The 24314-nt window shown below is 28.3% G+C and overlaps 2 protein-coding genes across 2 annotated transcripts in view; both read right to left on the bottom strand.

The window, feature by feature from the left end:
* Positions 1–17288, bottom strand: part of LOC129969667 (potassium voltage-gated channel subfamily H member 1-like) — a 431779-nt gene extending 414491 nt beyond the window's left edge. The window contains exon 1 of the mRNA XM_056084324.1: positions 17138–17288. The gene's annotated coding sequence lies outside the window, so the exon portion shown is untranslated. The remainder of the gene's footprint in view (positions 1–17137) is intronic.
* On the bottom strand, positions 3020–23054 carry LOC129968221 (uncharacterized). Its single transcript, XM_056082074.1, has 3 exons — positions 23014–23054; positions 22860–22917; positions 3020–3868 (listed from the first exon to the last, which is right to left on the bottom strand). Exons 1-3 carry the CDS (start codon positions 23052–23054, stop codon positions 3020–3022), a joined length of 948 nt encoding a protein of 315 aa, XP_055938049.1.
* Between the last annotated feature and the right edge of the window lie 1260 nt (positions 23055–24314).

The following is a 24314-nucleotide window of genomic DNA, read 5'->3' as shown; positions in this document are numbered from 1 at the left end:
ATAAAATATTTTAAAATAATTAAAGCAAAATGATAAATTTTAAAATTTAATTTTCTTCCTTTCTTTTTGAAAATTGACCCTTACAATAAAGTTTGACATACATAGATAGATAGATACATACATAGATAGATAGATAGATAGATAGATACATACATACATAGATAGATACATACATAGATAGATAGATAGATAGATAGAGAGATAGAGAGAGAGAGAGAGAGAGATTTATCCAAAATTTTTTTGTACAAATTTGAAAAAAGTTCACAAACCATATTTTAATCCTCCAATTTGTACGTTTCTTAATTACCTTGTTAATAATAATTACCACTTCCCGCAAGTATTAAAACTTTTGCTGACAGGGACATGTGCGTACGGGCCATAAACGTCTAATAAATTATCCATAGCTCATCAATAAGAGGGCTTAACAAGTAAACAGCTCAGGTTTGCTGAACGTTATAGCTGTTGGTAAAAAATTTATCAGGGGGTTGAGACAAGAAAATACAGTGGCGTTTGAACTAAATATTAATCTTCCTAAATATAGAAAAAATATTGTTAAAATTAGTGTTTCTGCATTGCATAAAAATATCGCCAAAGCTTTTATTAGTAGATTCGTAGTTTATTGAATAGCAATTTTATTTGATTGATATTATTTTATCATAATTTTAAAAACTTTCAACTCTGTATCGCAAGATTTATATATCAAGTTAGTTTCGAACATTTGCTAAAGTTAAAGAATCATTACACCCTGGCTCAAGAACAATGAAAGCTGCATGGCAAAACCAACGCAAACAGCAATAAGTGTACAATAAGCCACGTTTAATAGACAACAATACGAATATAAGTATAAGATGAACCATAAGTAATATAAGGTGAACCGCGACAAAGAAAAACGTCCAGTCTAGGTGCCTTGCATCGAAGATAGGAATCCTCAGAGATGATGGAATTGTCGACTAATCGACACCCTCCATTCTAGAATATCCAAGAACTTTCTTGCTGATACGAAAGCTTCTTCATCTTGTGTTTGAACTAATTTTTTCCAGAGAATCAAATAGGTTGTGAAGCGTTGTTCAGCGTTGTACGAGGCATTGTTTAAGTTATTTCATATCCAAGCAAGTTGTTTGCTCTATTTTTCAAGTTAAATTAACTACATTTAATCCAATTACTTAATAATAGTTATTAGCATTTAATGTTTTTTGTCTATTTAATTCTAATTTAAATTTTATTCTAATTTTTAAAAAATTCCAAATTATAAAAAAAAGAGTTTTAGCGAGTATCGAATCTTTTTTTTAATATTAAAAAGAATTTTTAAGAAAATTTCATAACTATGAAACAATATGTAAATAGAATTACAAAATGGCTTATAAATTGTATTACAGAATATTTTACGGAAGCTTAAAGATCCAAAGATAGAATTTCAGAATACTAGAAATAATTTCGATTAAATAACAGAGGTAATCTTATTTATTCCTAAAGCTGAGTAACTCTGTGATTAAAATTTGTTATTTCCGACCAAAATATAAATAACTCTAATCTGAAAAAAAAAATCCTTTAAAAGTAATTATTTTCCCTAATTGAAAAAGAAATATTCTTTCTTTTAATCCACAAAGAAAACAAGGAAGAATTAGAGTAATTGTATTGCAAAACAAGGCTATTAGTTTTAGAATGTTTTTTTTTCTCCAAATTATGCAATTCTGTTTTGTTTGAATTTTGTAACGCTGTCTTTATACACTTGCTTAACTTTTAATAAGCCACTCTTTTGTTTTTAAAAAATGGAAGAAAGACTAGAGTGTGTTTATTTTAATAATGTAAAATGTGAAATATAGAAGTTTTATTTAAGTAAGAAGCATATAATGAATGGATCGTAAATCTTCTTTTTCATTAAAAAATAAAATATTTTAAAATAATTAAAGCAAAATGATAAATTTTAAAATTTAATTTTCTTCCTTTCTTTTTGAAAATTGACCCTTACAATAAAGTTTGACATACATAGATAGATAGATACATACATAGATAGATAGATAGATAGATAGATACATACATACATAGATAGATACATACATAGATAGATACATACATAGATAGATAGATAGATAGATAGAGAGATAGAGAGAGAGAGAGAGAGAGATTTATCCAAAATTTTTTTGTACAAATTTGAAAAAAGTTCACAAACCATATTTTAATCCTCCAATTTGTACGTTTCTTAATTACCTTGTTAATAAAACAAACAGATAGTCATACTCGGAAAAAAAAATTCGCAATACAGTATACTCCCAAGTATCCGGCATAATGTTGTTGTAGGGTAGGCCGGTTAACAAAAAAAAACTGGAAAGGACGAAGTTATATAAACTCATTTCTTTGTCCACCAATACCAGAAGACAAAGTTTTTATACCAGAATGCACCTGTAATAATACGTATTTTCTCACTTCATAATGAGTACTAAGTTCTCCATTTATCTCAAGCCACGTAGAATGTGAACGCAGCCGCGACCCGCTGATTCATTCAAGACGTTGCCGCTAATGATAAATAGAAGGCTCTGTACTGATAGTTTATATATGTTTATATACTGCACTGCATGTTTCAAGAATTTATTAAAGAAAAGGTAAGTTAAAGGATGTAAATTGTTCACATTTTAATATAAATTCTGTAATGCCAATTTTCAATGCAGGAGACGTAAACAACACATTAATGTAAATCGTAGGCGTAATTCTTAAAAAAATTGACTCAAAGAGATTTTATTTTTTGCTATTAAAAGATAGATAGATATGAAAAGGCAATCCTAAGATAAGAATCAAAATTTACAGTATTTAGTTTTTGAAAAACTAGATCGGATAGTACAGAAACCGGATAGACGCGAACCGGACATTGAGGTACAGAGTTACCACCCCAACACCGTGCGCGAAGCACATCGTTAGTGTGAATGGTGGAACCCGATAATTGTCTACTAGAAGCTACCCACATAGGTCTTCACCAAGGGACACTCCCAACCCACCGTTTGGCTGAGCAAACAGCGGCGGCTATTTAGAGCCTAGGAATGAAATCGTTAACCCACCCGACAATTTGGTGGATTATGTGTAGGTTAGAAGGATCTTGGATTAGTTGATCTCTTGTTTGAGTATTTTTGAGTTTAAATCTGAGGGATTGAGTGTAAATGCACTCAAATACGTAGTGGTCGGGGGTACCGACTTCACCACAGTCGCAGAGTGGATTGTAGGCGATGCCGAATTTATTAAAGTAGTGAGGAAATCTACCATGACCTGAGAGGAATTGAATTATGAAGGGATGATAAGATTTCCTTTTGGTGGAGACTGTTGGAATATATTTATGGGTCTGAGGACCTTTGGCGTTAGACGCCCATTCATTTTGCCATTCAGCGATAATGTTTCGCCGGATATCTGCTTTCATGGTGTTGTGAGATCTGGGAACAGGTGAGTCGATTGTGTTTTTGTCTGTGCCAAGTTTGGCTTGCTTATCAGCTTCTTCATTGCCTACCACACCGATGTGAGCTTTAACCCAAAAGAAGGAGAGCCGACGGTGGGTATTGACGGTTTTGATTTTGTCAGCAAGTTGCTTCAGAATCCAGCTTTTGCGGTTAGGTGAAGCAAGGGCTGAGAGAAGCGAGAGGGAGTCGGAAAAAATTGAAGCTTTGCTCCAAGAGTTCATTTTGTCAATGTATTCCAGGGCCATGAAGAAGGCATAGGCCTCAGCTTGGAACACAGTTGCGTGGTCGTCTAGTCGATGAGAATCGACATAGATAAGTTTTCCAAAGTAGTAACAGGCTATAGCAGAACCCACCCGGTTGCCAATTTTAGAGCCAGCAGTAAAAATTTCGACTCCGTCGCCTACGCGAACTGGACAGTCGGAAGTGTACTGTAATGAAAATCTCTAGATTCATCAGCATTAAGAAACCATTTTTTTACGTCAACAATACCTTTTTACTTCCATATTTTTAATTATTCAATTAATTAAATATTATAATTAAAATTCTAACAAGTCTAAAATTGTAAGTTTCAATTTATTTGTTTGAAATATAAAACTTCCATTTGCCTTATTGATTACTTATGTAATATATTCCCAAATTTTACATTTTTATATGAAATTTTGTTAGATACTTTTAAAATGTCATTTCATATTTGATTTTCGCATTTTTAACACCTTTCATTTGTAAAGAGGAAAACAATTGCATATTTAATTACCAAGAAATGTTTAAAAACTATTAAAAATATTTAATTCCCAAACACTATTTTAAAATCTTTATTAAAAATAAAAAAATTATATAATAGCTGCAGGATATTAGAAAATGAATGAACACATTTTTTAATAACTAATGCAATATTGTGAGCTACAAGATATTTAAAAATAGCCAATAATCACAAAAATAATTAAATAATTACAAAAAAAATCAAAGATAACATTTAAAAAAATCTATAAAATTGAATTCACTCAGCTTTGAAACATTCTTTAAAATGTTGATCCTGAAATATTGTTAATAATGCATGTTTATGCCCTGCATTTATTAAATTTAAAACATGGAGAAAAAAGGTAATTGCTTTTACTGCGAAATTTGATTTTCTATTATGATTGCTTTCTTCTTATTTTGGTAAAAGCAGTAATTTTAATGATAATCACTTTTCTTTTCAAAAAAGTGAAGTAAAGAGAGTGTATGCATAAGAAATACGAGGTAATATACGACATCATGAATACGATAATGAGTCTTTTGAGTGTGTGGGTTGGAATTAGGCTTAAAAATACGATGGGAAGCGTTCCAGAATTAATTCGTGAAAATATTTGCATTCTCTAAAATATTAGTTTGTAGAATATTAGATGGAGAAAAATCCGTAGAATTCATGTCTGTTTTTTTAATTTAAATTTTATTAAAACACATTATCCCTTGCAACACAGTATATTTCCAACTGATTATAATCTTATCTTGCTTAAAAATATACTGAAACTATAAAAAAATACAAAAATATCAATTTCTACTACATGTTAACAAGAAAATTGTGATAAGTCTTTATCTTTTAAGCAATAATTTAGGTCTTTATAGAAGGACACAAAAAAGAATATGTTTCTAAGTAATAGAAAGCAAATAGATATTTTTTGAAAAATTAATTATCATTTGAATTACTTGTGTACTTATGCGAGATTAATTATTATTAATTAATTTATATTGCATTTTTCAGCCAAAATGGTCAAAGAAAGCACAGTAAAATTTCATGAAGAAATCATTGCGTAATTTTCAGCAGATAAAAGAAAAAAAAATTCAGTTTTCTCAACAAACAAAAAAATTATAAATGCAATATTATGAAATTTTCAGTTTTGTTGATCTCCATTATATAATCCTATATCTTCATTTGAATTAAACTTTTTTTAATGTTTTTGATATTAATTAAATATTAAAAGTTTATTAATAGTTAAATTATTAATATCTATTTATATTTTTTCATTCTTATTGAAGGAAAATTTTATATTTCTTTTAAAACATTTTATTATTTGATTCTCAAAAATGCATGGCTACATTTTGATTTTCTCTTTAAAAAGTATCAATAAATTAAAAAAAATATTTAAAAATCGCCTATTAAAAATCGTTCATCAATTGATTTTTAAACATTTTCAGATTTAAAAATCGTTTGTGCATATATATATATATATATTGAAAAATGAGGAAATATTTTAATTCAAGAAATACAAGTTGTATCAATTACTAATCAACTGATTGAAAATGTAAAGATTTCTTAAAATCGTATTTTCAAAATATTCTAATCCCTAAAATAATTAAAATCATTGAAAACAGGTTATTTTTTCGAAAATAAATAAATAAAATTGCATTAGAATACTTCTACATCCAGGTGTAATATTTTTATGTACATAATATTGCATCACTATGTACTTTATTCATGTTGAAATTAGAAAAAAAAAGACTTTATTTCAATCAACAAAAAACATTCAAAATCAAACATTTCTAATTTCGATTCAACGCAAATATATTCGAATTTCAGGTAAATAAATAAACAATGCTTTAGTAAAAAAATTATTTTCACAAGAGGAAATACAATTTTTCTATAAAAAAGATAAACATTTCTTTTACAATTTACAAAGAAAAGGAGAAAAAAAACATATTCACTATTTAGAATATAAGCCCTATTAATTGAAAATTCTTTCCTTAAATTTTGCATAGTAAAATAAATAAATTATTTTTTTCATTGTTAAAGAATGTAAAAATATTTTCGTTCCAATTGTATAAGTTGCTAAACAACTGACTGAAGATGTATATTTCTTAAAATCTTATTTGCAAAATATTCTAATCCTGAAAATAATTAAAAGCATTAAAAGAAAAGTTATTTTTTGATAATAAATAAATAAGATAGTTTTAGAACAATTTTGCATCCAGATATAATATTTTTATGTAGATAATATTGCATCACTATCTACTTTATTCATGTTCATATTGAAAAAAAAAAAAGAAAACGTTAATTCATTCAACAAAGGACGTTGAAAATCAAACATTTCAAATTCCGATTCAAGGCAAATATATTCGAATTTCGAGTAAATAAATAAACATAAATAATATCAGCAATATTATCATAAAACAAAAGGTATCAGTTGAGTGCTCAATAGTTAGTAAATCTCCTTCTAGCGCAGTGCCAATATGCAAACGCTTTTCATAATATGCTTTAAAGATTTTTCAAAATGGCGATCACGAAAAGAAATTTACAACTATGGAAATCCCACGGTGCCATATCTGTTGAATACTGATCTTATGAAGCCATATTTACTGAATTTTTCGTCAACGTTTATGCATAATAATTTCACCGAGGAAAGATATAATTTTGTTCAAAATACGTAAGTCATCTCACCACAGTTCAGATTGTTTCCTATTCATTATAATTTGTTAAATAATGTCTTTTTTTATAATGATGTTTCAATTGATTGTCTACCAGATTGTGATTCTTCTAAGAGAATCTCCACATTTTTAAACATTCAAATACTTTTGTTTTTAATAAACAGCTGTCTTTTAAAATGTTTGCAACATTTTAAACATTTTTCTAACAGAATCCGTATTACAGAAAAAAAATTGTAATATATATATTCTTTATTCAATTTTATTTGTAATTCCAAAAATAATATTTTGCTATGATTAAACTCTCATTTTGCTTAAAAATTTATTCAAAACAGTTTCAGCAAAATTCAGACAAAATAAAGTCAAATTAATATTCCTGAACCGACCTTTTGTTTGAAAATAAACCAAACGAAAGCAAGAAATTGATGTGTTAATATTAGAACTTTAAAAATGAAGCATGAAAGATTTTTTTCACTATTTTCATGATAAATCCTACTTTAAAGTATGTTTTTAAACTTTCAAAATATTTCAATTCTTGTTTTTAAAGCAGCGGAATATTCATAAAAGAGCTTATTAAAATTTATAGCATTCGCATTAAATTTCAAACTTTAGTTTTATTTCTAGAATAAGTATTTTCAAGTTTTAATATCTTGATTTTGGCATCAGATCTCTAGTTCTGGGAAATATGATAAAAGAAATATTTATAACTAGCTTTTATACGTCTCTGATAAAAATTGTTCAAAATGAAATTTACATGTTTTTTGCTTAAGTAACATCAATGTTTTGATTAATTTTCCCAAATATTCACATAAACGTTACTTATATTTTCTTATTTGCGATAAAAATTTGAATTATGCGACGCATCAAAAAAAGTAAAAATGCATCTAATATTAGCATTAGGTGGAATTCATATGAGTTCATAAACAAATATTTTTTGAATAGCTTACTGGCAATGCAAACGATTATTTTATTTAATATTCGTTATAGTTCTTTTTAAGTTTAATATCCGTTATATATTTCTTTTTAGTATCTTCAACTTTGTTTTTAATTAACATGAGAAAGTTTGTTGTAGGGAATTTGTTGTATTGTTTTTATATTTGTTGTTTTAATATTCTTTAAATTCTGGAAAAAAATTACTCAATTCTCCGAACGATTTTTAATAACTATTAAAAATGTATACTATTAATATGTAAAAACCGTTAAAGAATAATAAAGACTTAGTTAAACTTTGTGATTTTTAAATTTAAATAGGTTCTTCAAATATGTATAAAAATCATTTACAAATGTTTATTTCGATCTCCATCGACTGTAAAAAGCAAGTAGTTCAGTTTTGTCTCTATTTTCAAGTAACAGAAACATCAAAACAATGTCAAACAAAAACACCTTTTATTATGTTAAAGAAATCCTATTTAAATTTTTCTCTTTCCCATATGTTGGCTATTGTATTCCGTTTATTAAATCTTCAGCACATTGTTTACTTCTGCGCATGCGCAATGAATGTATAGCTTTCTTATGAATAAAAAATAATTATTGAGTTAAATATCACGAAATACTCTCTAAAGTCTTTGTTTTATCATTCACAATATCTATAAGAAAAATTTGAAAACATTTCTTCTTGGCAATAGAAAAAAATTGTCAATTTTATCGATTTACTATATATTTCGAAGTAACATAAAGATGCATGAAATCATTAAATACAAGTTGAGCAATTTTAAACGCAAGGTATTAATTGCTGAATTTCTGAATTCAAATAAATTTCAAAATTATTGCTAAACAAAATTGAAGTTGATACAGTATGATCTGAAGCATTAAATTTTATCTTGCAGCTGATGAAATATTAATTAGAAAATTTATGAAAGCACTCAAAAACGCCAGTTTTTTCCTTAATAATATTAGAATGATTAAATTAAAAGTCTATAGAAATTTATTTGGGCAAATACATTGTAAAATGATTATGAAATATGAATTTTAAAATGGTAGGTGCACAGAAATGAATATCCCAACTTGGCAGCTTTACTACAAATAAATACACCTTGTTGTTTGTCAGTAATTAAAACTAACAGCTGAAAATTTGAATTCAGGACAATTATAAGAGTTCATTGTAAACCCCCGGCCCCCAGAAATACGAATGATATTGTAGTACAGTAACTTCTCCTTTTTTCAACCTGTCTGGTGCGATTTGAAAGACTATGAATATGGATGCCTTAAATTCGTCATTCGTTACATGCTGGCATTGGACATTTATAAGGGTGTTAAATTTAAATTTTCTACTTTTATTTTTTACCATTGTACTGCTAAATAGATTTCTATAGGAAAATTACCTATTGCAATGGTTCTTCAGCTCTTTAACAATCATGGATCCTAGAATCTAAAACGCCCTTTGTTCATATATATATATATGAGTGTGTGTGTGTGTGTGTGTGTGTGTGTGTGTGTGTGTGTGTGTGTGTGTGTGTGTGTGTGTGTAATGATATTTTAATATGTAATATATATAATATATCCTAATATATAATATATCTAATTTAATCTAAATTAATTTCCAAATTTTTTTGCCTAACTCGGCCCATGTCGGGGTCATTCTAAAGTGTTATCTTGTTTCCTGGTACTATCCCACGTATGAAGCTATGTAAAAATTACTGCGCAATCATTTCTACGTATCAAGTGAAAATGAAAATGCCCTTCTCAAAGGTCAACTTATGTATTCAGTCGCCTCGTGGCCGGAAATCCCAAGTTATATATAAGACTAGTGATCTTTTGTACCACGCTGCGCCTTCTTGTAAATAAATAATGCCTGTCTCCCCGGAGAGAATAAAACGAAATTAAAAACACAAAGTTTCTTCAGTGTATTCGAACCTGCATTCTGCTTTAGCCAAAATAAGCTTACATATATATATCTTAGCACATTCTTAGTAGTTCTGAACTAACCAAGCGACAATTTATAAGAAAATCACGATTATCTAAATATTTCATTAGTTTATAAAATTTACATATTTGAAAAAAATTTTTCCTAGAATTTCAGAAAAACTATAAGCGAAAAAGAAAAGCTAGTCATGCTAGTTGTGATAAAGCAGATGTAAGTGTTTTAGGGAATATTTAATTACAGGGAACATATTTCTTTCAGCTATTTGAAAACAGAATAATAGAAAATAAGTTCCCTAAAACCCATTTCAAATGATACAAAGTGAACTTGATTCTATTCCCTAGTGCAGTTAACGTTTTAAATTCTATAATAAAATCATTTTTTTACTTTCTCGTTCACTTTGCATTGTAATCGTAAAAAAAAAAAAAAATTGAATTCGAGATTTTGACGAATCTTTACATTTTAGAACTCCCTGAGTTCGAAAGCACATTTTTGAAAATTGCCCGTCCGTCTGTCTGTCTCTGACAAAGATAACTCAAAACCAGTTTGAGATATACGAATGAAATTTGGTATACGGTCTATAAACCTAATATGTAGATTTCGATCAAACTCTGAGATGCGATGAAGTCTGTCAGGCTGTTTGAATAGAAGTTGACATAATAAACATAGCAAGAATGGAGCAAGAAAGATAAAATTCAGTACACTGATTTAACATCTATAGCTTAAGCGTCTGCCAAATTTTAAACCAAATCCAACAACGGGTTAACCATGTGTCACTCTGTACTTTTAGAAACAAGTAAACGCGAAAATTCCAAAACTCAATGATTAAAATATATCAAATATCGTATGGAATTTTGTGACTACAAGTGTACTACTGCTTTGGTTTAAATCTTTGTTTCAATAGGTTGAGGAAAACGCGTCTAAAATCTAAATTCTTTTTAATATACTATCAACCGAATGCCAGTGATTAATCGCCTAATAAACTTGCCAAGGATGTCACGATGCATTCAATAAAAATTCTAAATTTACGCCAAATTTTATTCGAAACTATTGTGTGCCAATGCCAGGTGTTCTCTGGCTTGGCGAGTTTATTAGAAGTGTGAAAGTTTTGGAGAGATTACTCCCACTGTTTTAAAATGTAAGTAAACAAGTTCTTATGACAAATACCCCCAATCTTTACAGTTCTTGTAAATTTTAGTCGCAAAGTTTCAGTTTAAAGAATTTTTCAGTTGCCTAAGAAATTTGCAGTGGTACTTTTCCGTTAGCCGGGCGCAAATGTCACCAATTGTGAACCAAACTCGAATTTGGTGTAAGAAATTTGGCGGAATTCTACATTATTTGGCGATTTTTCTATTGCGCCCGGCTAACGGATTGTGAATCAAACGCGAATTTGACGGAATTCTACATTATTTGGCGATTATTCGCTTGCGCCCGGCTAATAGAAAAGTACCTTTACAGTTCCATGAAAATTAAATTTCTTCAAACAAAATGTTTTTTGAATAAACAGCATATCCTATATTTATTGCAGGATAGTAGATTTTTAAATAAGAAACTTTTAAAAAAAACCTTTACATTTAAGAAAATAATTTACACAAAATAGAAATCAAAAATTAATTTTTATGATGAAAACTTTCTTTATAAGCAAATTTTTAATATTCAAAAAAGAATTATGAAAATATGAATTTATTAAAAAAAATTAATAGCAACTATAAATTAATTTCAATCTATTTTTGAAGAAATAAGAAGCAAAACACTCTTTTCTAATCACCAAATAGTGGTTTTTATTATATTTTTTGACACCCAAACTGATATAATTGAAATATTTAATGCAAAATTAGTATTTAAAATGTTTAATAATTTACATTAATTATGCGTGCATTTAAATTTGTAAGATAATGACGTCATTATAAATTTGTTCTTTTCAGCTTTAATCATTTTATGATGTATTTTGTGTATAAAGCTGCGCATTGCTACAGTTCTTAGTTTCTCATGTACAAAATATACAAAGAGAAATTATTATAATCTTCTAGAAATTGGATTTTTCCAAAGTTTGAAGAATATATAACTTTTGACAAAAAATTGGTTTTCGGTGTTATGCTTGTTAGTCCATCTGACTGAATATGATAGTTATAACAAGAAAATTGAACGAACCAAATCGCTGTAAATTGGAGTACTGATTTATCGCCTGAATATTTGAATGTCGTCATATTTTAAAACAAATTTGTCGATGATTTCATCTAATTTCTATTAATGCTCATTAGAACATGAATAGAAAACGCAAGATACTAGAAACTTTTAATGTGTGGTTTTAGTATCAAAAGATTTTTTTTTTTGGGGGGGGGGGAATTTTCTGGCAAAATATCAGTTACATAGAGAAAACTGATTGCGGTTCATAACTTAATATTCAAGATTCCTTCAAATGTTTTTTAGAGTTAAATTGCAAAGGACATTGCAGACGGGCTAATGCAATAGTCTTTCAGCTGTTTTATTTATTATTCATGTATTTGGAGTCTAGCTTGCTCACTGGAATTATTAAATACATAAAATTACAACTGAATGTTTTGTATTAAATTAGTTTTAAAGTGTTCATCTTCAAAGTATTTCTAAATTTCAAATTCAGTACTCATACCATATTTGAAAAGGAAGTGATGAAGCCTCAATTAATTTAGTAGCATGCTTGCTGAATCAATGCACGCTCGTAAAAAATATAAGGACTGAATGAAGAGTAAATCAACATTTAAATTTCATATGCATTGCAAAATACATTTCAGTATTTAAGTAACATGTTAGAAGATTATTCAATAAGAATTTATCCGATTCATTTTTTAAAAAAATTGGCAGGCTTCAAAATATCAGTCTAAAAGAGCAATAGTTTAAAAATGCTTTTAAAAAATTAAAATATTCATCATTACTTACTTTTGATGTTAAATAATAGCTGTAATTGCCCTGATTTTCTAAAACTATTCTAAAAGAATGTTTAAAACAAACACTTCATGGAAATGGAAAAATATTCCGAAGCATGGACAATAGTAGAAGGGTAGAAAAACAAGATGAAATATTAGTAGCAACAATAAAAACAATTAGCGTTGCAGTTACAATAATGAAACTATTGTTGTAAAATATAATTTAATGCATCGATAAAGTCAAATCAAATTTAAAAAAGAAAATATTTTACGTTAATTACATATATAAGAAACTTATTTTTTTTAAATTTAAAAATGGTGTAAAAGTTATTTCTTAAGCACCGTTATTTTCGGAAGTAATTTAAAAAATAATAAAAGCAGCATTAATTTTTAATTAATTAAAAATCTACTAAGATTTTAAAATTTTTGCAAATATGTACATGTCGGTCTTTCAAAGTATATAGATATACGGAACGTTTGTCAGCATTAGGTTAAGTGTCAGGCCTTCTAATCACTGGAACACAGACATTCGTCTTTAAAATAAGTAGAAATGTACACGAGATTTCCTAAAAGAATCAAATTCTCTTGCATTAAATACGAAACTATACTGGTTATTTGCTTTCTAATTAACTGCAACTTCATGCCACTGTAACTCCATTTTCTTCCCTCAAATAATTTATATAATTATTAAACAGAATAATTTTTTTTAGTTTTTATTAATGTAAAAAATAATTGATAAAACAATCGAAATAGTTTGAATTGCTTCGCAGTAATGATAAATAGCATTGAATATTATACAAATAAATCGTCAAAATTCAAGTAAATATTTTACGCCAATTGAATTCATCTAATTAAAAAAACGACTGTGAAAAATTTAAATTTGTGTAAAAACTCACTTTGAGCAAGCACAATTTCGGAATTTCAAAATTTTATTTCACTTTTAATTATTTAAAATTAATATTATAAAAATATTTTTTTAAAAAAATCTCTCCGCACATTTCCAACCAGTTCAAAATATTTTTTTCACTTGATGCTTTAAAATTCCTGCTGAATATTTCTGGAACTTCAAACGTTAACAGATGTATTTTCTTTCATTATTAGCTAATATAGATAGGATTTTATTCTAATTAGAAAAATAATATTTCAAAACGCTACATATCCGGAGGCTATACTGAAAGACCTGATGGAAAAACAGAATCACCCCCTGCATAGGGGTCAGGCCACTTCAAGACATATGAAAGATCAGTATCCAACTCTTTCGTCTCAAGACCTATTAGAACTGTTACCTGTTCAGCCGTCGCAAGCAGTAGGTATGCGATTACACCAAGTCTTCTGTTTCATCAAAATCTTCAGCAACAACAAACATTTACATTTCCTTACTTTTACAATTATCATTTGAAGAATGAATCACTTCAATCAGATACTAAGGAAACAAAAAAATATATCCTATTCCATTAAAAATAACTCAGTTATAAAGTTAAATGAGTCTTTAATCTTGAAATTTTTATTAACAGTTGAACATCTGCCATGTTATAGGTCAATCATATCTTTGAATTTTCAACAGAACACAGTATTTATTATGTGTTCATCCGTGCCTTTGCTTTAACCACACTTGCATATAACCTGCTTCCCCCCCCCCAATTTTTTTATTTATTTTGGTGCTTATTGCAGACACCATGGCCAAAGTACTACATCTGATTCCTAATGAATATTCCTGCGATGGGCTTTCTATCCACTTTCTGGGAATATTCTTTCGTTCTTCTTCTATTTGTTGTTTCCTTTCACTTTCGTTGCCACATTTCACATTTGGATAATTTGTCTTTTCTCTTCTTCTCTTATTTGTAGGTTATATTTATTATATTCCAGATATATGTGATCTTATGTAAAGGTCAGTTAAGCAAATAGTTCTGCTCGTTCGTTACTTTAATGAACCTGGCGAGGGTTTATCGCAAATAAGTGCACATTTCCACCCACCATTTCAACTTTCTTCTTTGAATAGTTGATCATCTTTTTATTTTCGTACGTCAAGTTCATCACCAGCAATGATAAACTAGAGTCTGAATTGATATTATCTCTTTTCGATTTTTTTTTTCATTCACAAATTCAGTAGCGTGATTTATTGCTGTCATTTCAGCCATAAATACGATTAACTCATCACCCAGTCGAAATAGTTTACAACGTATCTCAATTCCATTCTCAAACTATACGAACCCATATTCAATTTTATCTCCCATTTTTTTTTATCTACTCGTATAAATACAATTTTATTTTTCGTATTCGTTCCAAAATATTTCCAAGGTATTTTTATTTCCCATGGGCGAGAGATGTATTAGAAATCATCTTTTTCCCCCCTTTTTCTGACTAATTAGAAGAAGACGCACTTTCATTAAAAATGGATTGCTACGTACATGCAGGGTGAATATTTGTAAGTAATAACATTTTTGCGTTATTTCATCTTACAGTAAAGGAAAACGAATAAATTAAGAGATAATTAAAAAAAAGTACCATGTATTAATTTCAGAATTTTTGAAAAAAATCTATGGTTTTACTGTAGAAAATAGTCGTTTTCATTAACACGCCATTGAACAAATAGACAAAACCTAAGAAATTTTTTTTCTTTCCTAGATATAAGCAGATCTAAAGCAGTAAAATTCTGAAATTTCAAGAAAATATATTTTGATGTTTGTGACATGTTTTCTTTATATAAGAAAGATTAAAATTATTATTTCAGTTTATTCGAATTATGTAAAAAGAAAGAAAAAATTCATCATAAATATCTGTATCACGCACACAAATTTTTATTGTATTACTCATCAGTTTAATTATAGAAATCGGAGAAATTGTCAGCATACGATAATTTTCATACTATTAACTGGAAAAATAAGATATATGTATATATATATATACACATTTTTCTTATCGTGTTTAACACTCCTTATTAATAAAAACTAGTAAAAGAGATTAAACTATTTATAATATTGACGGATTATTATAAATATTAATCAATTAATAATTATAATATTAATAATAATTCATTAATCACATTGACCAAAACATAAAATGACGATAAAATAAATAGAAAGAACAAATTTAACTCGAAACTTCATAGCAATTTTTTATAATCGAAACTAATTCTTAGTTTCGATTATAAAAATCGTAACTATGCTATTCTTTTTATTAACTAACTTCTTTTAATAAGTTAATTAATAAAAAGAATAGCATAAACTTAATATATGCTACTGTGTATTTACGATCCAGGGTGCATTGCTATGCAAAAAATTTTATTTTACTTAAACTCTTATTTAAAATTCCATTTATTAATAATTCCTTACCTGAAAATTTGCTTCTTTGAAGTATGAAATAAAGTTTAATACACAGATATTTTGAAAAATTACTTAAGATTTTACGAAGATATAAATTATATAATTAATTCAGAATGGGACCATTTTATTGGTTCGATAAATAAATATAAAAAGAATAATTGTATAACTTTATTTTTTCCCGAAAAATTAATTTTCTACTTCTTACAATACTATAAATATTTTTAAATGAAAAAAGAATTTTTTTCGTTTTTAAGGAGACATTTGAGTAAAAAAAGTAAATTCTTTTTAGTTTAATAATTAAAATAATTGTCATATTCATTTTAAAAACTTATTCTAGTTCTCCTTCTAGATAACGATTATCTTATCTTTCGTTATTTAATAATTTTAAAAAATACAGTTTTTTCAATAAAAATTGCGAATGAGAAAATATTAGTACACCACACAAAGAAAATCAAATAAACGCCTGATTTGTGAAATACAATTTTGTATTAAACAAGACCACGCAGCTGTTCTTTTATTAATACTTAATATAGAAAAAAAATTGAATTAAAATCCTGAAATTTCTTTTTATTTTTATTACAGTTTTGTGGGAATTATGCTAAAATATATTATGTGAAAATTGTCTTGTTTTGATGTTTCAATCGTTAATCAAAGTTTTAATTTGTAATAATAGAAAAATTCAGTGCATTATAAATTTAAATCAGAAGAAATTGTTGCCTTATAAAATGAAATAGAATAAAAATGTAATCAAGAAATATAACTTCGTAATAAAAACGATTATAATTATATAAATTCGCTTTTATAAATGCTTAATACGGCAACAAAAAAGTTAAATTATTCCCCTGGAACTCATGGTTTTTAGAATTTTTTTTTAATTAGTAGAAAAATAATCATATGACTAATAGCTTTCAATTTTTAACATACATAAAATATCTAACTTGTTTTTTTAACTATTTGATTCGATAAATTCTAATACTGCAACTAAATAATGAATTAAAATTTTAAAATTCGTTATTTTATTTTTGTTGCCAACAAACATTATTTTATCCTTTACAACACACACATATATAATATTTTTTTTAAATTACAACATGAAAAAAAAAAAACTTAACGAACAACAACACATTTTAAGGGTAAAAAACTTAACCTCAAATTCTTCAATAAGCCTTTTTACAATTTTATCAAAAATCTAAACACAACAATACCACTTACCTCTCTCATAATCACAATCAATTTTCTTCCTCAAAGGAACCTAAAAATCCTTTAGGGGAATCACCAGTAGCCAAACCACTAAACTCGTCTATCCCAACTGAGGCAGAGAAACTTTACAAAAACTTTTCCCCCATTGTGTGTACGGAGTGAAGAGAAGATGCTGCTGTGTCTTGAGCATCGCTCGCACGGATTGTGAGCGGCCGTTTTCCCACATCCACTGAGCATGCGCACTGGAGCCACTCTCAGTCAATAGAAAAGGCGCGTAGTTGTATTAGTGGGCGAAAGTTCGTCCCTCTCTGTTGGATCATGGATTTCTTGGGAAGGGGTCGAGTTTGAATCTTCTTTGTTATGGTGGGTTACATTGTATTGTCTTTTGTTGGAATTGTGTAGTTTTCCTTGTAGAGTGGTGTGCAGATGGGATGAATCCGAATGCTGGCGTTTTTCTGAGAAAGTAATAATGACAATAGGTTATTCAGAGGAAAGGAAAGGGGAAAAAATCATATTTCACTTGAATAAAAATTTCTGCGAATTCAAATAAAAGGAGAAAATGTTAAATGAGTCACCCTAAAAAAGCTTCAGAACCGAATGACGATATTTTATCTTTTTTTAAGTTATGTATAAGAATTAAACAATTATCCGGTTTCTTTATTTTCCATAATTAATGCATAGAGTTAACTGGCACATAGTGCTTTATTTTATTACTAAATAAGATAAATTAAATCATTCGAATTCGATACAAATATATAGATTTCAGTGGGAACCCAAAAACAGTCAAAATGCGAATTAACTAGTATAGTGGATGTATTGTGATTTTCTAAGAAGTGTGCGGTTTTAAATACACTATTTTTAATTTCCACAAACACAGCTACATTACAAAATTTACTAACACTTATTACTACAGACACACATAGAAAATTAGGTTAAGGAAACAGTATGGTGGAGGGATTCCACAGTTTCCAGTCGAAAGCATTCGGCGTTAGCGCAAGGGTTGCGCATAGGGAAAAAGTCGACCTCAGGATGCAGGTCTGCCGTTCAACTGTTTGCTTCTGTAAACCCCACAAGGGGGCGCTCTCTGCTCAAGGCGGGAAAGAGGTGTTACACTAGATAAAAAGCGTTTTAAGTAACAGCGCTAGGAAGAATAAGTTTTTCTCTAGTTATTTCCGTTTTTGTCCAGCTAAAACCATAGGATTTTAGATTTAATAACTAGATCTAATTGTACCTAGATTGTATAATTAAAGTAGATTTAATAACTAGATTGTATAATTAAAGTAGATTTAATAACTAGATTGTATAACTAAACAAAATATAATAACTAGATCTAATTGTAGAGTCTAAATTTAATAACTAGATCTAATTGTAATAAAGTACTGTGTTAAACAATATCCAAATAGAGCTCTTTTTTTTCTTTAATGATAAGTTCTTTCCCGAAACACTGTTTCATTAAGTATAATTTAATACAATAGTTTCGGATAGATACAAATTATATTGTCTAACAAATCAGTCAAGGCACGAATAAAATCGGTTTTCCCTAATTAATTTGGGTTCTCCATAGAGCTGTTATTTAAAACGCATTTTACCTAGTTAATTCGAGTTTTGACTGATTTCAAGTTTTCACTGTAACTTATACACATATACAAAAAGAAAGTACTGTAGTAAAAAAAATCGAACTAAAAAATTTTGATGAATATTCATGTTTTAGACTTCCCTGGAATTGTAAAAGAAAAAAAAAACTGTTTGGAAATATCTTTTTATCCGTGAACACGATAATTTAAAAGCACTTTAAGAAAAATTAATGAAATTTAGTATGAGGTCTTCATACAAAATTTGTAGATTTTTTAAAATTAAATTTTGAACAAATCCATTTGGAACAAAGTCTATCTATCCCGGTGTCCGAGCCAAAGTTAACACAACAGCCACAAAACGAAAAGTACCAGATATATAGAATTTAGCATACAGGTATAGCATCTAAACTGTAGATAAGCATCAAATTTGGAAACGAATTCATCAAGAGGTTAACCGTCTGTCGGTCTGTATTTTTGCGTGCATGTTAATTCGATAATTCAAAAATGCAGCGACTTAAATAAATGAAATTTGGTATCTGATCTCGTGATTACAATTACAGTTTTGTATCAAAGTTGAGTTTCAATCGGTTGGAAAAAAGTGGCTTTAAATACATAATTGAATTTGGGATACTTGTATTTTACCCGCATCCTAGCGATTCTTTCCAAAATCCACATTCAAATAGGGTTTTTTGTAATTATTGTTTTCAAATGGCATGCGGTTAATAATGCACAAATTATAATTTTCGTTATTATGTTACGAACATAAAATTCTCATCTGCAGGAAGTTGAAAATAAATATCTGAACACTCAAAGCTCAATTATCAAAATATTGTATCCTATATTCAAAATTTTACCCAATATTCAAACTTTTGTAGCCCGTTATTCAAAATTCAAATACTCAATATTTTGTAGAGAATTTCCACAACTATTAGAAACTATACAAGAAATTTTAGTAGGAGCCACCCCCACTGATTTTTATATAAGGTGCCATTTTTGTTATCTTTATTTGTTAACTTCTACAAACAAAATTTATCAATTGAGATAAATAATTACAGTGTGATATTTTTTAATTAAAGAAAATCAATTTTATAAAATTGCAAGATTTAATATTTAATACGCTCTTTATAATTATGTTTGGTAAAAGTTAACATGAATCCTGAAGAATATAACTCAAAACATTCGACTTCTAGAGGATAAAAATTGAAAACGATACTTCATTTCAAAATTTGAATTGACAACAGTTTATATATGATTGCGGTACTTTTCAAATTTGCATAATTAAGATCTGTAAATGCGTTATGTCACCACTGATTTTTTATATTCCTCTATAATTTATCCAAGTCTTTCTTGGAATTTTTCATTCTCAGCGTGCTGATTCTATTTAATTTCAAGTATTCACTCTACATTATTCATTGCAACATCGGAATTTTCCTGAGCTAAGTCAGTTCAATTTTTGAGGTGAAATATCTCTTTCAATTTCTATCCTATTTCATCAATTTCTTTTTTCATTTCTTTCAATTTCTATCAAGTCAAAACTTTTGCGTTATATTAACTAGGATGCTATAAACATTTACTAAATATAAGGGTCAGGGAATCGTATAAAAATTGTATTTTGTCATTTTTATAAAATTGATTATTTCTTTAAAAATAGTATAAAATAAATGTTTATTACTTTTGAAAAGCATTTGCTGTTTTAAGGTATATTTTTATCTAGACATACACCTTCCAACAGCAAAATTTTTTGAAGAAGATGACGCGTTGTATGCTGCAATTGAAATCTGTAGAAGAATGTTATGGAATAAGAAGCAATAAGCAGGTTTTCAGTATGGATACTCTGTTGATCTAATCATAGTTCTGAAATGAAGCGTATCTGCTCGTTAATGAGGAGAAATGTGAAATTAAAAAAGAATTTATCAGTATATTCGTCAGGTTTCTACATGATCAAATGTGCAAATAAGCTTTATTTTCTTTTTAACACTTTAAAGACCATTTTTTTTCTAGTCATATTATATTAAAATATTTTTAGGCTTGAAATTAGAATAAGAAAAGGAATTCATTTAGCTAATTAGATAAATTTTATTTGATTAATTAATTAATTTGGTTAATTAATAATTAAGTGACAAATGAAGACACATCATTTTGTGTGAGATAAAGAACTGAAGCATTTAAGTTTCTGTCTTTCTAAAAAAATTTGTCAGAACTTATAACAACCTACATAATTTCATACAAAGATTGATAAATTTGGTGGTAAGCATACTTCCCACGACCTTAGAAAGGGTTAATATGAAAAAGTGACGTGTAATGAAGGAAAAACAACTTTATTGGGTCTGCGAAGGCTAACTCACCATACCTACGGATAGGAAAAATCAGAAATGCTGTCCCATCTTGTTTTATTCCCTTTATTTCAAACTGCTTTCACCCTCATCATTTTTAAATCATTTCGTTTTATTATTCAGGAAAAAAGATATCTTCTGTTTACCGTTATTTATCATTATTTGTTCTTACTAATTAGTTAAAAAGTTAATAGATTTCCAGAGAAAGAAAAAAGAATATTTTGTGATTAAGATTCAAGCTTTACATGAAAAGATCAGGTCCTGTTGATTTACTGCTAAAACACCACACACGCACGCACGCACGCACACACACACACACACACACACACACACACACACAATTCAGCACCGGTCTTTTAAACTAGAATTTTGTAAAAACAGAAATTAAGAGATTCTATTTTCTCGTATACAAAGTATATAAAGATAAAATATTGTGAAGTAAATCATCAAAAAATTCGAGTTTGAGAAATATCCAAGTTTTATACCCCCTTCAGTCCGAAAAACACATTTTTTGGAAGTCTCTGTCAGTGCATTATGCAATAGAAATCAGTTTGAGCTGGATGGAAGAAATTTGGTAAATACGATATTTACATCAGATTTGTGGATTTGTTTCAAATTCTGAATGAAATCCATTCAGAGGTGGTCTGTCTATCCGACTGCAAGAGTATAACGAAAAGAACTCGATAAAAATTGGTGTACGAATAAAACGTCTAAAGTGTAGTTCTGTCTCTAATTTGGAACCAAATATGTAAAGTAACTAATTGATCGTCTCACAGTCTGTACTTTCTGAAGTACTCAATACTTCAAAAACTCAAGTATTTATATGTACAAAACTTTTATGTGAACTTATCATTATAATTATAATGTGTCAAATTTTGGTTTCAAATCAATTGGAAAAAAGAAGTCTAAATACCATTTGGTACTATGGGATCAAAAAGCATGAAATATTGAACTTATCATATCCATTTAATTACAAAAACATGAAGTAATTATCTATTACAAAAAAAGGAGTCATTTTCCATTTCCCTTCCAAATCAATATTTACAGTTCATTCTTCCCGTTTTAATTTTTACAAACTGCTTTAGAAATTTTAGCGAAGCAGATGCAAAAATAATAATACAATTATTAATAATTGTTTTTCAAGTATTGAAAAATATGAATTTTCAAATCATCCATCAGGAAAGTAAAAGAAAATGTATATAAATTTTCTGTAAAGTTCTTGAAAGTGATCAAAAGATTTTATCTTTCTTCAGAATAATGCTTTTTTCATTCTTTTAGCTCTCAAATTTTGCATATTAAACGATAAACATTCCTCTCAAAAACATGTCAATAATATGTTTTCCAAATGTCATTTTAAGAATTGTAAAGAGTTTAAGAATATAGTAGTGAATTAAGTTGAAACATGTTGCTTATAACTTTAAAATCAATTTAATTTAAAACTATAGACAAATTTACGTGTGCAGTGGAAGGTTTAGAATACTATTATATAAACATGTTGTGTGCAACCCTTTTTGAAATTTATATGCTGACTTCTGACATCTTACGTGAGATGAGTATGAAGCATACGTAAAGGATTACTTTTCTTCTAGAAAAAAACTTTTTGCCTCTTGAAACCCACGTCTCTTCTTGAACGAGACTGGAATTTGTCAACAGCTTTGAAATTGATTCGTCAATATGTCTTCCGTTTGAAAAGAATGCGTAGTATTGGAATTCAGGTGCAAGCCCAAGCGAAGAAGATTTAACCTCAATATGTCACGGATATAGTCATAAAATATTTACTTATTTTAGATGCATTTTTAATGACTTAGAAATAATAAACAAACATACATTCCAAGTTCTTTTCTGTTGTGCAGTTAATGTACCAATCATGCCAGAAAATGATTTTCTGAAACGTATATTTTAAAGAGTACTTCCTTTCAGATAAAATTCTACATTCCAAAATGCATTCATCGAAACGACAACCTGAAACATCAAAACATACCTTCCTCCTTCTTTTACTTTATAAGCAGGCGATATTTCCATGATGGCTCACATGAAATCCATGATGAGATATACTCAAATGGATGTTGACATAACATGTGTTTGCGATTTTAAAACTCTGCAGTGACAGTTTACACAGGAAAGAATATTACTTTGGTGAAATCTGCTCAAATGTTGGTGGAATAGCGATGATGAAAATCGAGATCCACATTTGAGCCTGTATTTTTATTTACCTGTCAAAATAAAATGTCTGCATTATATACAAACAAAAATAAGCCCATGTACTTGCATGCTCTGAGTGCTAAACCATCATAAAATTTCATTGTTTTATATTGCATATCAACATAACTACAGCTCATACATAAAATCGACAATATGAGTATCAAAGAACAATAATAATACAAAACTACGCCAAAATTTTTTTGTCTGTGTTAGTAAACTTTGTGGTATTTGTATATTAACGGCGTACCAGAGATTAATCGCCAAAACGTTGCTAATCATATGCTGATTGCAATCAGCCATCAATAATCGAGAGATCGCCAAAAAATTGTTAATCATATGCTGATTGCAATCAGCCATCAATCATCGATAAATCGCCAAAAATATCGTGTTAGGTTATTGACTATTAGCCGCCTTTGGCAACCAATCGCTTCGCCAATCTTAATGCTCTTTAAAATTTTAATAATTAAATATTTTACGTAACTTCTATTTTGATAGCTTCTTCATCATAATATTTTAAAGCTTCAAATTGTGATTGTCATATAATTCACTCATAATATTATAAAGGCCTTCAGCCAAAATATAATATGTATCTCTCTAATTTTCTGTAAGCTCAAGTAGAATTGATGCTTTAAATTAAAGTGGAAATGGTTAAATTGCAATAAATATAAGAACATTTTTTACTGAAACAAAGCATTTTTTTAAAAAAAAATATGAGTACTGAAAACAGAATCACTGAGCATTTAAACTTTATGGGCACTAAAGAATATATTTCTTAATTTATGTAACATCTCAAAAAGTTTTCAATAAAATTTTCTCAGATTCATCATGAACAGATCGATTCATTAACAATCGTAAATTTAAAAGGCATCAAACACTAAGAAAATAAACAGAATCGTTTGAAATAATCGGTAGAAAACATGTTAAGCCTAACCTCGTTAGCGTGGGGGGAAACTACTTAAAAAAAGATGTACTTAAAACTATAAGCACATGTTAAAACTTTATTTACACCCCTAGAGGTCCAAGGTTTTCCGCCCGTGGGCGCTGTGTCCCCCTTTGGGTTTTGTTTATATTGGGTCAGTC

The sequence above is a fragment of the Argiope bruennichi genome, chromosome 5 (genome assembly GCF_947563725.1).
Source record: "Argiope bruennichi chromosome 5, qqArgBrue1.1, whole genome shotgun sequence".
Classification (NCBI taxonomy): domain Eukaryota; kingdom Metazoa; phylum Arthropoda; class Arachnida; order Araneae; family Araneidae; genus Argiope; species Argiope bruennichi.
Note: the sequence above shows the minus strand (reverse complement) of the source record. Positions and strands in the feature narration are given on the sequence as shown.

Bases quoted from the DNA above. Each gene is read 5' to 3' on its own strand.
- LOC129968221 (XM_056082074.1), bottom strand. From the start codon at position 23,054: ATGGAAATATCGCCTGCTTATAAAGTAAAAGAAGGAGGAAG. The intron at 22,918-23,013 runs GTATGTTTTGAT...TATACGTTTCAG, and splicing joins AAAGTAAAAGAAGGAGGAAG to AAAATCATTTTCTGGCATGA. The intron at 3,869-22,859 runs GTATGTTTGTTT...TTTTCATTACAG, and splicing joins AACAGAAAAGAACTTGGAAT to TACACTTCCGACTGTCCAGT.